The sequence below is a fragment of the Acartia tonsa genome, chromosome 11 (genome assembly GCF_053477335.1).
Source record: "Acartia tonsa isolate MP-2025a chromosome 11, ASM5347733v1, whole genome shotgun sequence".
Lineage (NCBI taxonomy): Eukaryota > Metazoa > Arthropoda > Copepoda > Calanoida > Acartiidae > Acartia > Acartia tonsa.
This window is the reverse complement of record NC_137270.1, coordinates 17,241,300-17,256,446: the sequence shown is the minus strand read 5'-3', so window position 1 is coordinate 17,256,446 and position 15,147 is coordinate 17,241,300. Positions and strand designations below refer to the sequence as shown.

At 30.4% G+C, this 15,147-nt stretch overlaps 1 protein-coding gene across 1 annotated transcript in view; it reads right to left on the bottom strand.

Annotated features, from left to right (window-relative positions):
* stan (Protocadherin-like wing polarity protein stan) overlaps positions 1–15,147 on the bottom strand; it is a 239,360-nt gene that overhangs the window by 70,243 nt on the left and 153,970 nt on the right. The window contains exon 17 of the mRNA XM_080176342.1: positions 7,151–7,232. Within this exon, the coding sequence (XP_080032468.1) occupies positions 7,151–7,232 (82 nt within the window). The remainder of the gene's footprint in view (positions 1–7,150; positions 7,233–15,147) is intronic.

Genomic DNA, 15,147 nt, shown 5'->3' with positions numbered 1-15,147 from the left:
GTGTTTTAACAATTGAAAATATGTATTAATTTAGTTTTCATTGTCTTAACCCTAAAGATCCATGCTATTACATATGCATGATAACTTTAAGGCCTTAGAATTGTCAATGTAAATTAAGTTCAAATTGATGAACATCAATCAATTGATGGGAAACTTATAATTGAATACATTGTGTTAGTATTAAACTATAAATGAAAGGTCGTGTAGCTATATTTGCAAGAGTTAGTAAAAAATATATTGAGAGAGAGGTTGTGCTGAAAAACGTTATCCCCTTATAGTCTTAGGGGTGTTAAACCTCCCATCTTTTCTTCCTTGTGCGAAATAGCTTTAAACCTGCCCGGAACATAACCTAAGCTCTCATTAACATTGTGGTTTCTAGGATACTACCAGCTTCGATATTAAGTTTATTATCAAGATTCATTAAATATTTCAAAAACATGGCTTAATTTTACCTAACTTAATAATAATAATACACCCTAAATAATAAAAGTCATAAAAATTTGTTATTCCTAAAACTTATGCACCACATTTGAACCTTATCTGACACATTTTACGAAATAAAAACCAATTTATACAACATTTCTGTCAAATAAATATCAAAATTTTAAAGGCGTTTCAAATCTTGTTATTTTTTAAACTTGCAACATGTGTTCTGTAATGATTAGCTCTTATGTTTTGCAGGATTTGATTTTTGGTAGAAAGACAAATCAATGCAATTGCAAAATTATTGGTTGATGAGATTGGACACTCAAAATTTGATTACGTGGTTAAAACACTTTGCGTGCTAGTGTAATGTCCCCTCCCTCCCTCGTATGTTTGACTTTTCTGTTTCAATATGTTTTTCTACCATAAACAAGATCATTCTCGTTATTTTGTTAGCGCAGAAGTTCTGGGCAGTTAAGATAATAGCAGCGCATAAAACAGACATTTATGACCTGAATCTAAATGCTAAGGGTGCTAGGAAAAAACATTTTAAAGTCTCACTTACCGCTGAACCGATAAGGTTCTCCTTTACAAGGTAGCTTCTCATAGGTCATGGGAAGATTTTTTTACTATTTTAGGGGAGGGTACCACATCCCCCAAACATAAATCACCCAAAGAAAAAAATAGCCAACCCCCCCCCAAAAAAAAAACTCCCAAAATTTTTATATACTTTTCTATTTCAATTTTTAAAAAATATTTGGGTTGGCGAATTAAACTCTCCGCTCCTCAAGTGCCCCTGTTAAGTTGTATGTAAGAATGACCTATAAGATCTTATTAACGGCTGTAACGGTCATTTTAAAAATTGGCAAAATTAGTATCCATGGTATGTTTTAGGCTATTTTGCAGAGGGTTGTAGGTAAAAGAAATCAATCTTTTCTCCCAAAATGTTAAAATTTGTAATAAAAATTGAGGGAAGTAAGAATTTTCTTATTTTTTTTTTAATTTAGCAAAATATTGTTAATTTGAAACACCCTAATAATGGGAACTTGAAATATTTGGTACACCCTAATGGTAGCGTCATGGATAAGGCCCTACTAACAATTGCTGATAAGTTAAGTGTTTCAATGAATAACAGGGATATATGGATAGGACAATGGGTTCAAAAAGATTCTCCAAAGAACGCTTGTTTGACTTTTGAGTTAATAGTATGTTAATTTGATTATGTAGTAGGGTATAGTTAAGGGGATGTTTCTTTTGGCCAAATAATAAAATAAAAACCCTTTTGTTGTTTGTGTTAAACCTCTCTATAGCTCACACCTAAGTTAATTCTAGTTTTAAGGTTGTGTCAAAATTTTCGGATATGCTCTCTCATTTTATTACCATAACCTTTATTCCTGATTATTTTTACCTAATAAATGAGTCTAGATATATGTTGGGTTTAATATGAAATATGTATGCTAAGACTGTAGCTTCTTTTAACTTTAAAATAGATAAAGATATTACTTTTAACTAATTTACATATATTTAAACTTTTTATTAAAAAATTTATATAACTATGATGAAGAGAAACACTTCTTTGGTAGATTAAAACTTCAGAAAGACACATATTGGAACATTAATTAGTCCAAGCAAATTCGGACATTCTTTCCTATAAATTATTTTAATCTTACATATGGCAGAACCAATCTATAAGAAGGGGGTGGGGGGGGGGGGGGTAGCCCCACAGCGTTACTACATCACAGGTATAGGGTTAGGGCCCCCCTCAAAAGTGAGACATATGAGAAAAAAAAGTGTTTGAGGTGTAAAATAGTGATTAACCGGCCACTTGTTGGAAATCACCGAAATTCTTCAACTAACCCTAATTATCATAGAATAGAGGGCAATGAACTTTAAATGAATCTGTCCTCCAAACTCGTTCAGTCATTGGTTCAGTCATATTTTTTTAAGGAAAGGGGAGGGGGGGGGATCAATATACACAGAATTTTCACCAAAATTTTCTCCAACAATTTTAATAATAAAAGAATTTTATTTTACTCGTATAATTTGGGGTAATACTGACCGCAAATTAGCATTGAACTAGTACTAAACTTCCCCGTTTAAGATATTTTACTAGACATACATACAAACAAAAAACAACATGTTACTTTAAAACATAGCAGCATACATCGCTTTGTAAATCCAAAGTTTGAAAATCTAATCTTAATTGAAGAGTTTAGTCAAAGTGCAGAGGGGTCACTCTCAGGGATCTTAAGGGATAAGACAATGAACGAAAAAATGATTTACACCCCCAATGTGATAAACAAAATTACCCCTGATGTAAAAAGGTTGAAAAGTTTGGGCACCAATAGTTGAATTACATTAAAATTCAATAAAAGCACCCAAAGTCTTTAGGCCACGAATGGGATAACGATTTTATAAAACTTTTGGTACCAGAGTGTTTACAATGTCCCCTCCCTCCCTGGGTCACTATGGTCAACCCGTAACTTCTAATTAACTTTAAGAGATCATCAGAGATGTAGGGAGGCTAATTTTTGTATTAGTTGGCTAAAAAACTTTTTTTCTATATATTGATTAGGTTGTAAATGTACAAACCCTCAAAATCAAAATGATAAGAAATAGACAGAAATAAAAACCCAACATCTATAAGGAACCTATGGGAAGCTTTAATAAAATTGAGAGCTCATTCGGTTTGGTAGTTATAAAAAATCTTAAGCTGTTTACAAAATAATCTTACTACTGATATAATACTATAATCATAAACTATCCCTTCTTCTCTGAGTATAGATTAATTACCATTCCTAAGCAGTGTACATTCACATCTACTTAAAATCGCATCCAAATATTGTTTCATAAATAAATGTGTAGATATAGATGTATAACCTAGACAACTATCTGGCCCAAGTGGTGGTGGCCTAATTCATCTAATTTATATTTCCCACACTATTGGCTGATATTCAAAGACCCAATGAAAAGTGGAGTTGGAGTGGACACTAAACCTAACCTATTTTAAAACATCCTATAGGTTTTTTAAATGCCTAACCCCTGCGGTAGGCTTATTTGTATATTTATAGCTTAACATAATCTAACCTGTATAGAAATACTTAATTAAATTCATATTTTAGACACTTCGACGTTTGTCACTCCTGCGTTTGTCCTGGAACCATAATATCAATATGCTGCATGTGCGTAAATGAACGCGCACACCCTTTATTTCTAAGCTAGCTTTTCCATTACCGAGGGTAATGAGAAGTAATAAATAAATTATTTTAAATTATTTCTCTCATCAAGTTTTAACAGTTCATACTATCCCTATTTAACATGGAAGCATCACGTTGACAAATAGTTTCAATTATGTATGGCGATTGCATGGCAGTTATAAAAACTGGCATTTGCTGACAAATTATGCTTTGCTGTGAGATTAAGTCGAAGAAAAAATATTAGATATATATGCTAGTTTAACAGTTTGACGAATATTTGTTAGTTAAATATTTACGTTATTAAAGTTTTTTGTTTGTAGATAAAGATTTCCATAACTACTGAACCGATAAAGTTCTTCGTTTAAGGAAAACTTCATCTAAGTGGATAGTTTTAAGCCATTTTATTTCATACATAGATTTATTTTACGCATTTTTTTTTATTAAAATCTCTTTCTTTATTGTCAGTTAAAATTTTATTGATTAAATCTTTTTGTTAACAAAACTACATATGCTAAATAATATTAATTTTAATTGCTAGGTTTGAGTTCAAGCTAATTACTTAAAAACTTGTAATTTATCTTAAATTGACATATTATACATTTGAAGACGCGTGCATAGGAATTTACAGGGAATTCCGTGGATAAGACAATGGACGATAAATAAACATACGTCACCAATGACGATAAACAAAATTACCCTTTTTTTGAAAACTACTATTTTGGAACAAACTAATCAAAATTCAATAAAAGTTCCCAAAGTTTTTGAGCCAACGAATATGATTATATTTAATATTAATTTCTAATTAAATGTGTATGAAATATTAAAATAAGAACATAGCTCATTTAATTAAAACTATTTAGTTGATGGAAAATAGAATTTGTTTACTTAGACTGTTGTTATATGGAGTAAAAGGGTTGATATTTGGTGGTGCTAATATCAATAATCCTACTATATAAAGTACTAAGGTTTTTTGTCTGAAGATTAAGATCTCAATAACTACTGAACACCGATTGAGATCTCTATTTTAGGTAAGCTTTATATAGTACCTGAGATGATTTTAGGCTAATGTTTACAAATTTAAGTTTTGGCATTGTTTTAGGCTATTTTTCTAGCCACAATCTGCCCCTGTGAATGGACACCCCCTTGATGTCAGGGGTGTAGCCACTAGTGTAGAATAATTCAAGCTTCCAAAGGTAAAATTTCTTACTTAAGAATAAAAAGAAATATTAATGTGTTACCCATTTTCCTGGTAGATAGTGAACATGGGTCCTCATAATGCATGGGTTTGAGTAACTCTAATGAAACTGAATCACTGATGACTAGTGGTAATCTGTTAGGATGATAATTACAAATGTTAAGATATGCTACCTAGATAATAATGGTCATTCTAGTATAGCAATAAAAAAGGCAATAATGTACAAAATGTTTGAAATAATATATATTTTCTATCGGCTACGCCTTTAGAGGCCTCTAGAAGGGAAAAGGGTTAGTTGACTCCACTTTCAATTTTAGTTTTAAAAAGTAAAAACATATTTTTTGTAGGGGATGGGGGGGGGGGGGTCGTCATTTTTTATGGGCGATTTCTCTTGGTATAATAATGGCACCCTCCTCCAAAATAAAAATAAACCTTTCTAGGAGCTATTTGAAGCTGCACTATAAAGGAGAAACATATCGGTTCAGCAATTAGCGAAATCCTTCGGGACATACAGAACAGACCATATTACTTTTCAATACGATTCAGTTTTATAACAATAAGTTGGTTTCAAATAATTTTAACACATAGTATATCAAAGGAATTATAAGTATATAAATACATTTTCAATCAAATATTTAAAACCTAGTAATATTTTAAATATTTATAGAAATCCTCCATTGTAAAAATACTTTTTTAGAATAATATCTTACAGTTTTATATTGACCTAAAAGATTTTAAACAACAAAGCGGTATAGCTACTGTAATAAATTCACCTTTTAAAAGATGAGACTTTTTTATTGCAGGACTATATACAACCCCCCACCCCCCCAATCATCTATTTCAATGAGGGAGTGGTAAGTGGGTTCTTAGCAGTCAGATTTCTTTACATTGTTTTATTTTTAAAAGAAGTGAGAACAATTATTAGTACAGCAGCCAAGGACATTAGCGGAAATTTTTTCTCCCAAATCAAGGCACAACCAACTTTAATGCAAAGTAAGAAAGAGCCTCTAGAAATGTATCGTAAGATCAAAGAGTTAATTGTAAGTTATAAACCGAGAAAATTAAGAATGATCACGTTCGATAACATAAAAAGGCATAACATAATTTTACATTTTTCCTTTTTCGTTGTTTTCTCCCTTACTTATTAGAATTACATTCTCCAAACCAACTTTATAGACGATTTGGACTTTTCGCTTTGTTTAAAATTTTTGAAGGCATGCTGAAATATTAAATAGACATTACAATTTTCGGTGTATTATCACTTCCACCAAATTCATGGCATTGCATTATCATTCTAACCGTTAATTATTATTAAAGCACAAAACTTACTCTTTCATTTTGCTTCACTCTAGTATTTATTTTAATCTGTTTTGCCTATTGGCTACTAACGACTACGCCCCTAGAGGCTTCTAGAGGTACTTGGAGGAAGAGGGAAAGGGCGGATGGACCCTCCAATTACAAAATATATATAAACCTTCCCTGGACCTATGATAAGCTTCACTTTAATGGGAAACCATATCGATACAGAGGTTATAGCTTGATCCTTCAGTACAAGCAAAATGATTGACATTCGGATACTTTTGTATATATTGTGCCTTATTGCAATTAGGAAACATTTTGAGTATGCAGATTTTATTGCAAACAAAAAATTTCAAGTACTAGCTTTTAGTTCTGGCTTTCTGTGTTTAATTGGGCTGCTGATTAGCATCGTGGATAGGGATAAGACTCCTAAAGACAAATTATTGGAGAAAACATTTTCCCCAATGATGATACACAAAATTTCCCGTTTTGTAGATTACAATTAGCATCTAAAACGTTTGGAAACTCAACCTAATGAACCGACCGATCAAAATTCAATAAAAGCCAACAAATAGGAAATCGTTATCATAAGACTTTGGGGGGCAGTGTAATAAACAGCCCAATGTCTCCTCCCTCCCTGGTAAAATACCTAAACATTACATTATTCAAATAGTCATAATCTGTTGGACTAAAATTATCCAAAAAATTTCACAAAAATCCACAAATACTTTTTAGAATGCTTATTCTAATTGTAATTATAGTGGATATTAAATAGTTGATTAAGTACCATTCATAGCTAAAAGTTGCTTTGCATCTAATTACACAACTTTTTCGCGTAGCTTTTTAAATAAATTAATATGATTTTAAAACAAGAATAGTTCTTTAATACTTAAAAATGTTTTTAATTTCTTTATTAGGCAACCCCCTTCCCTCTATAACTTTCGATTTGTTTCAAAATTAGAAGGAGAAGTAGGGTTTTCTGTGCTCGCCTATGCACTTTAAGGGAAACCATCATAAAATTTAAAAAACCTCTTACCTAAAGGTGACACCGCCGTTTTCGAGAGCCAAAGCGACAAAATCATGCTTCCCATTGTAACGTCCGTTGTAAAACAGTAGACCTAAAATAATAATAATAATATTATTAAACAAATAGATATAGACAGTCTAGATGATCAACCACTTCATTAGACCACTAGTAGTAGAGCGTAAGTTTAATCCGACAACATTACTGTTAAGATAGTGCACATATTTCGGTACGAAAAGGATTTTCATTTCATCCATATAATAAACAGGGATCTAAAGAGATAAGACAACGGCCGATAAATTTGTGTACATCCCTAATGATGACACACAAAATTATCTTTTCTGTAGATTAAAATTAGTAGTTGAAACGTTTGGACACTCAACTTAATAAACCAACCAATCAAGATTTAGTAAAAGTCCCCAAAGTTGTTAAGCCAACGAATAAGAAAACGTTAATGTAAAACTTTGGGGACTTCTGTAATAAACAGCCCATTGTCCCGTCCCTCACCGATAATAATTCATCAAAATATTTTTTTTGGGGTGATAAACAAGATAACTCCTTCTTTAGATTAAAATTATTGGTTGAGCCAACGAATAAGAAAACGTGGTTATACAAAAAAATATTTGCTAGTTTTCAGCAGAAATTAATAGAAGCAAAAAAGGAATTATCATTTCCATTATGGCTTCGAAACCGATTAATATCCAGTGGAATAGAACCGGTTCTCACCTATTCTAAAAAAACAATGTATGACATCGAATTACATATAATTTTCCACTGGTTTTAATCTTATAATTTTTCATTTATAATAACCACGAAAAGCTGTTTATAATACGATGCGACAAATGACTATGATCAATATACAAATAAATACTTTTTTATTTGATACTAAATCCTTTCCTCATGTACAATTGAAATATCGTTACAGTTAAACAAATTTATGCAGCACGACAAAAATATAAACCTTTACAGGAAAGAAGGGGTGTATATCAATCCTACTATGAAACTTCAGTGGAGTTTTAATAGAGTTAAATAAGAGACAATTTCAAGGGGCGCAGCCAATAGTAATAAACTTGGTAAGGAATTATTTTTCTCGTATTCATTCGAATCCGGTGGATAGGAACCGGTTCTCATCCATACGAAAAAACTATGTCTAGCATCGTATTATATCCAGCTTTCTACGAATATGAAAATGTACAATCATAAGATTTAAACCAGTTTTTTTAGGCGGTGCCTTCGGCACCTCGGGGCTAAAAAATGGTTTTAATCTTATAATTGTACATTCTATATCCGCGGAAAGCCGTTTATAATACGATGCGAGAAATAACTATTCTTAAATACAAAAAAGTTATAGAAGCATGTTAATATTTAGTCAGATATGATCACTTTTGTGAAATTCTTCAGTGTCGACTTTTACAGTTTAAGGTGCATGTAAGGGCAGCAACCTTTTATTTATTTGTTTTAGCAGGGGGATGGGTTATTGAACTGTAAATTAAATAGGTACTCAAAGTATTATAACTATGTAATCTTATTCGTTGTCTCTAATTCTTTGGGTACTTTTATTAAATTTTTATTATTTGGTTTTAAATTCATAGTGTTTAAACTTTTCAACCAAAAACTTTAATATACAGAAGGTGATATTTAGAGTTGTGTATCAATTTATCTCCACTGTCTTATTCCTTAAGATCCTTTATTTAAATTAAAATAGAACGACCATATTTTTCCATAGTGCTTTTTACTCCTTTGATTTGAGCCCTATGGCGAAAGCCATTTCTAGGGGATAGCTTAATACGCCGTGAAAACGTAAAAGTAGGGTCAAAGAAAGAAAACGCCATTTCAAAGAATTGGTTATAGGACAGTTTCTATGGTTTATGTCTTTGCGATATTACACTTCAATAGTATGATATAGCAGAAAGGAATTTGTAGTAATACAACCATTTTATATTACTTTAGAAACAAACTTATATGTATATGTCATTTTTTCTTTGTACCTAAACCGCTTTATTTAAAAGGTATATTTACTATTTATTTTGTTATACTATTTTCAAGCTATAATAAGTATCACAAAGAAAGAAAAATATTAAACCTAAATTAATATGCTGTAAAAATATTTGAATACAATCATATTTCGTATTGTATTGTATAATACAAAACTAGATTAATCTTAAAATTTGTATTTATTATCAGCGGAAAACTACAATAGTATTGTACCTAGGGTAGGAAATAAACTCTCCCCCTTTTCTTAAGTGCTCCTAGAGGCTTCTACAGGCGTAGCTGCTAATGAAATGCAGTTCTGATCAGGAAGGAATGGGAAAATGTGTATCACCAGTGGGTATTTATTTACATCAATTTATCGTCTATTGTCTTATCCCTTTAGATCCATGGGTTCTGAAGATTTTATATTGTGATACATGAGCGAAAGTGAATGCACACTGTCTGTATTATTTAAATTACTATAATAGGCTACTTGCTAATAATACAGCATACTACAAATTTTCTTCGCTATCAGATACTCATGATTTTTCTTCGTTTGGAGTATATACTTTCATACATAAGGGATATTATAAACAGTAAATTTTAGCTTGTTGCAGGTAAACTTTATAATCATGTTATGTGTTACAATACGCGGAAAGCTGTTTATAATACGATGCAACAAATAACTATTCTAAAAAATAGATACCGAGCCTTCCTATATAGTTATTCTTGCAATTATTAAAATTGCGTTAGCAATTTGTTTACTTGGATTTCGTGGTTAATATTGAAATGTTAAAGGGCTGGCGCAATTATTATTACTCGTGGTGTTTTTATAGGTATAACAAAATAGAACCTAGGACAATTATTTCCATAAAAAGTATAGCAATAAAAAAATGTTATTCTTTCATGAAAAATATTAAAAAGGTAATCATTGCAAAAATTAACATATGTCTTTTGCATAATTAAAATTTTATTTTTTTATGATCTATTTTTTGTTACATTTTTGAAATACTGAAATTATGGTTACATGTTTAAAAGCAGTTAAGTGAGTTAAATAGTCCAATAACCATAGGGTAATTCCATCAAGAACTGTTTTGCTCCTATAATTATTTAAAAAATTAGCGCTTTTCTATAAATTAGTATTAGTGAAGCTTCTCTATAGTAAGATTACTAAATTAAAATTGGTCCAAAGCTCAATGTACAGTCAAGTTTGATTGAAATCTTTGGATATTTTTATTAATTTTTATTGGTTCATTATCTTACTGTGTCCAAACGTTTCCACTAATAATTCTATTCCACAGAAAGGGTAATTTTGTTTATCATCATTGGGGATGTGTTTTTATCGTTCATTGTCTTATCCCTTAAGATCATTGATGAATGTCCTTTTTAAAAATTGTATTTTGTTTTTCCATTCTTGCACATTTAAGCAATGTCTCTTTGGACTAATGAGTTTCTGTCAGAAGTTTTAACAAATAACATTTAAACTTTTGGGGTCAGAAATGTTATATCAAACATGCATTCAAGGACAGAAAATCTACTCTAGAAATGTAGATGTTGATAAAAAAAATTACTCCATATGTAGATTTAAAAAAAATTATTAGTTGATAAATTTAATTAAAAAATACAGGTTTATACCAATCAAGATTTGATAAAATTACTCAAAAGTTTCATCCAACAAAATGTGTGAACATGATCATAAAAGTTTGGGTACCTGTATGAGTTACAATTCAGGTCCTTTCCCTTTCTGCGTTAAACTAAATTATTTTGGGCGATTTACTGGCAATAAGCACTTCTTAATTTAGGATTTAATTGTCTTTGTTAAAACTTGAGAATTAAATAAACAGACAAACAAACAATCATTCTATTACTCAATACTCAACAATTACATTAATTTTTTAAAATAATCTACGCAAAAGGATTTCTATTACACCCCTTACTCAATATTTTAATATAATTTTATGAGGGGTAGGGGGTTAAATTCATCCCTACCCCTCCCTCAATTCTCCGCACGACTCTCTAATTGAATCTCTATTCACGTTATGAAATTTCAAAATTTCGCAAAAAATCTCTTAAATTTAGCACCAAGAAAATAAAAAATAACGGTTAATGTAATCTACAACCTTTCCTCCTCCTGAATTTTTTCCTGATACCAAAGTCATTTTTCGAATGAAATAATTAGAAAGAAGTTTCATTTATCCTCCATTTCTATATCCCTTTTCCTTGAATAAGGGTTGGAGAGTTTTAAATAGGAGATTGAAAATACTGTCACCTAAGCTTCAATGTTAAAACACTTTCACTAACTTCATCTTAAAACGGAATTTAGACATTTTACAGAGAGTTGTGCTCCGTGTATAGTTTACAAAACAACAAAAAAAAATTTTTAGCACTGATTAAAATTGCTATTGCTATACTTTGATTTGTAAGTATGATAGAATAGTAATTTCTCGCATCGTAAAAAAACAGATAAAATAAAATGCTAGACATAATTTTCTGCATGATTAAGAACCGGTTCTAATCCAACGGATATTAATCGATTTCGAAGCGATATGGAAAATGGGTCTGTCATTGGCCTGCTATGCTAGTTATGGATACACTTTCATAATGAACATGATAGAAATTGCTTTAATCTTAAATTCTCTCCTTAGTCGTACGCACACTATATCCTTAAATCTTAATACATTAAAGTAAATGATTCATTCCATAAAAATTTACATTTTAAACTCATTCTGTTATTGGTTAGCAAATATAAGGGTAGCTATTTCAATTCAGAGAGGGAATGACATTGAAGTTTAAATTACACTGTTATTCAAAGTTTAAAACCATGTTATATTATTGCTAGGTTTAAAAACTTTGAACACTTTAACTGAATTTACATTGGTTTATTCTAAACTGGTGTTCTAATTTTTCAACCAATTTTTTATAGAAAGGATATTTTCGTTCATCATTATAATTAATTTATCGTCCATTGTCTTATCCCTGATTTCAAGCTAAAATTTCTCCATAATAAAATCGTTCAAGAAAACTTTAAAAAATCCACGTCGTTTAGAGCGATGCAAAAATTATCATTTAAAATTTCTTTTAGTTTCATATTTTTTGCTGGCTATAGTATTCATATTATCTTTGATCATGATATAATAAAGGTTTTGAAATATCAGGGTTTGAGCAATTGACGTTAAATCATCTCTTGATTATTATATTTAAATTCTGTCATTGTTAGCTTATCAAAAGAATTTGTTGTACATAAAATTTCTTGTCATTTCTCTATCCCTCCTTGCAAATTATTGATTCTTTCCCATGAAGAATTTTTCCTATTGCATCGAATTTGCAAAATTGAAGGTTTAAAAATGTCTTAGATTTTTTATGAGATAAAATAGGATAACTACATTGATAAAGAAAATACATAAGCTTACATCCAAACGTACAAACTATATTTCTAAAATTATTTCGCTATTAATCTATCCATGAAAGTATAGTAAGTGTATCTTTTATTTTTAAAGCAAATCTTTTCTATAATTAGGGTCGGTAGGTATCTCCGTAAATCATTTTGTTAATTTAGACATGTTAGGATTATCCTGTCGATTCCAAACTTTGCATGATGATTCCTATAATAGTTAGGTGCGATTAAGGAATCGTAGCAACTCTAGAATCTTTACCAGAATGTTTGTTCGTCCTGTTGAGAGTTTTAAACTCAAGTATCAATGTTCGTTTGTCCTACCTTTTCAGTACTTCGCTTTTATGGATGTTTTCATCCTTGTTTCAGCTTAAAATGCATACATAGTTAACGTGCTACTGGAATTCTATTCAATTCTAAAAATTGATTTTTTAAGCCTGCATTTTTTTCCAGATATCATCAGATTTGGTACACTTTTGTGAAAGAAATAAGGAATAGTTATTTATTGCATCGTATTATAAACAACTTTCCGCGGATATAAAAATGTACAATCATAAGATTAAAACCAATTTTTCAGCAAATAAAATCATGTTTGAAATCGTAGACACATAAAATCAGCATGTCAGTGGTTTGTATTTCTTTAAGCAATCATTTTGATTTATGAATCTATGTTAAGCTAGGGAAATAGACTGCTGTTCTAATAATCAAAATAAAAAAAATTAATAAAAAGAACACAGAGTAGTAGAGATCTTAATGAATAAGTCAAGGAAAATAAATCAATGAACATTTGAAATTAAGATAAACAAAAATACCCTTCTGAAAATCAAAATTATTGAAAATTTTTAAAGCAGCTATTTTGGACAATACAATCAAGATAAAAATAAAGTACCCAAAGTACTTTGACGAATCAGATTTTGGGTACCAGTGTAATTTACAGTCCAATGTCCCCTACCTATCCAATTTTTGTTCTGTTTTTCATTACCCTGTTTGAATATGTACATATATTTTGAGCATAGCTTTTTGTAATAATAAATATCTTTTTAATTGAGTTACTATATCAAGAAGGGGTGTGCTGTAGGGGGGTGAAGGGGCTACAAGAAAATTGCTCTATTTATACGTACAAACCTAATAGTATATTATTATTAACCCCCACAGATACAGGGAGGGAGGGGACATTGGATTGCAAATTAGACTAGTACCCAAAGTTTTATCAACATGTTCTGTCATTCGTTGTTTCAAAAAACTATAGGTAATTTTTAAGAAATCTTAATTGATTGGTTAAAACCAGCAGCGCCAAAACTTTTCAACGAATCCTATTATATAAAGAATTATTTTTTTTTCTCTGTAGCTTAAAATTTTGATAACTACTGAACCGATTGAGTTCTTCATTTAAGAGAACCTTCGCATTGGCCCCGGGATAGTTTTAGGCTATTTTATTTTCATATTTAAGTCTTGTGATAGTTTTGGGCTATTTTTGTACCCGTTCCTAACCCTTCTAACACAGAGCCCCGATATGTTAGAGAGGCGCAGCCGCTAGTAACTTAAATAAAGGGGTAAATTTTTTTGTCATCATTTGATTTTCTATGTTTGTTTGAATGATCCAACTCGAGTTGTATTTTAATCTGAATCAGATAAAGTGAATTGAACTCATTTTAAAAGCAAAGCTTATCTTAATATATGTCTTTTTGTTCGTCCGTACCAGATAGCTATTTAAGCCAGAAAGTTGATTCTTAAACTGGTTTAAAGCCTAATTTTGCAGAATTTAAGTATCTTAAATTTTAAAATAGTGATTCCTATGGAAGATTAGACACAATATTTCGTTGAGTTATTGTTTTATGGATATTGTCATCCTTGATTTATATATATACATAACAATTGATTATTTAATAGAAGCACAATCTACATAGAGTGCTGACATAAAAGTAAAAAGCTAAAAACAAATTGGGCTCAAATTATAGTTTAGTTTATGCAATATTCGTAATTACCATAAGACTAACATACAAAGGTCGAAGAATCAAAGGATTGGTTGTCTGTTGATTGTTACTTAATCTGACATTAAAAACAATAGTGAAAAACATTTCAGTACGATTATACTATGCCCTATGGTTCTTTTTTGAAGCTAAATATATTATCTTAGATTCAAAATGCAAATTAACGGTTTTAATCATCTTAGTTATGAAACTCTGCTTGGAAAGTAAGTAGTTGAACTTTTTGTGTAGATTATATGTCCAGCCATCAGATATCAATTGATTGTTGGGTAGCTTGATATCTAGGATAGCAAGGATTGGCTATCTTCAAATATAAATTAGTTCGAAGTTTTAATGCCAAAATTGATTATTTATCAAAGTAACTATCATATAAAGTAGTAAGGTTCGTACTTTAAGATCTCGAAAACTACTGAAAAGAAGCTTACACAAAATTCAAGATGGTTTAAAGCTATTTAATTTTTAGGTTTAAAAATTAATTTGGACGATTTTTTAAGTCATAATAACTATTTAAAGACCTTTTCATCATAAGTTTAAAATTAAATATCCATATTTTATAAATAAAACATTAAACATAAAAAGCTCTATGCCTTAAATTGGTTCCACGACAAACGTAAGAGTCCCAAACGTCAGAGTGGAAAAACATCAGAGTGGACAAACGC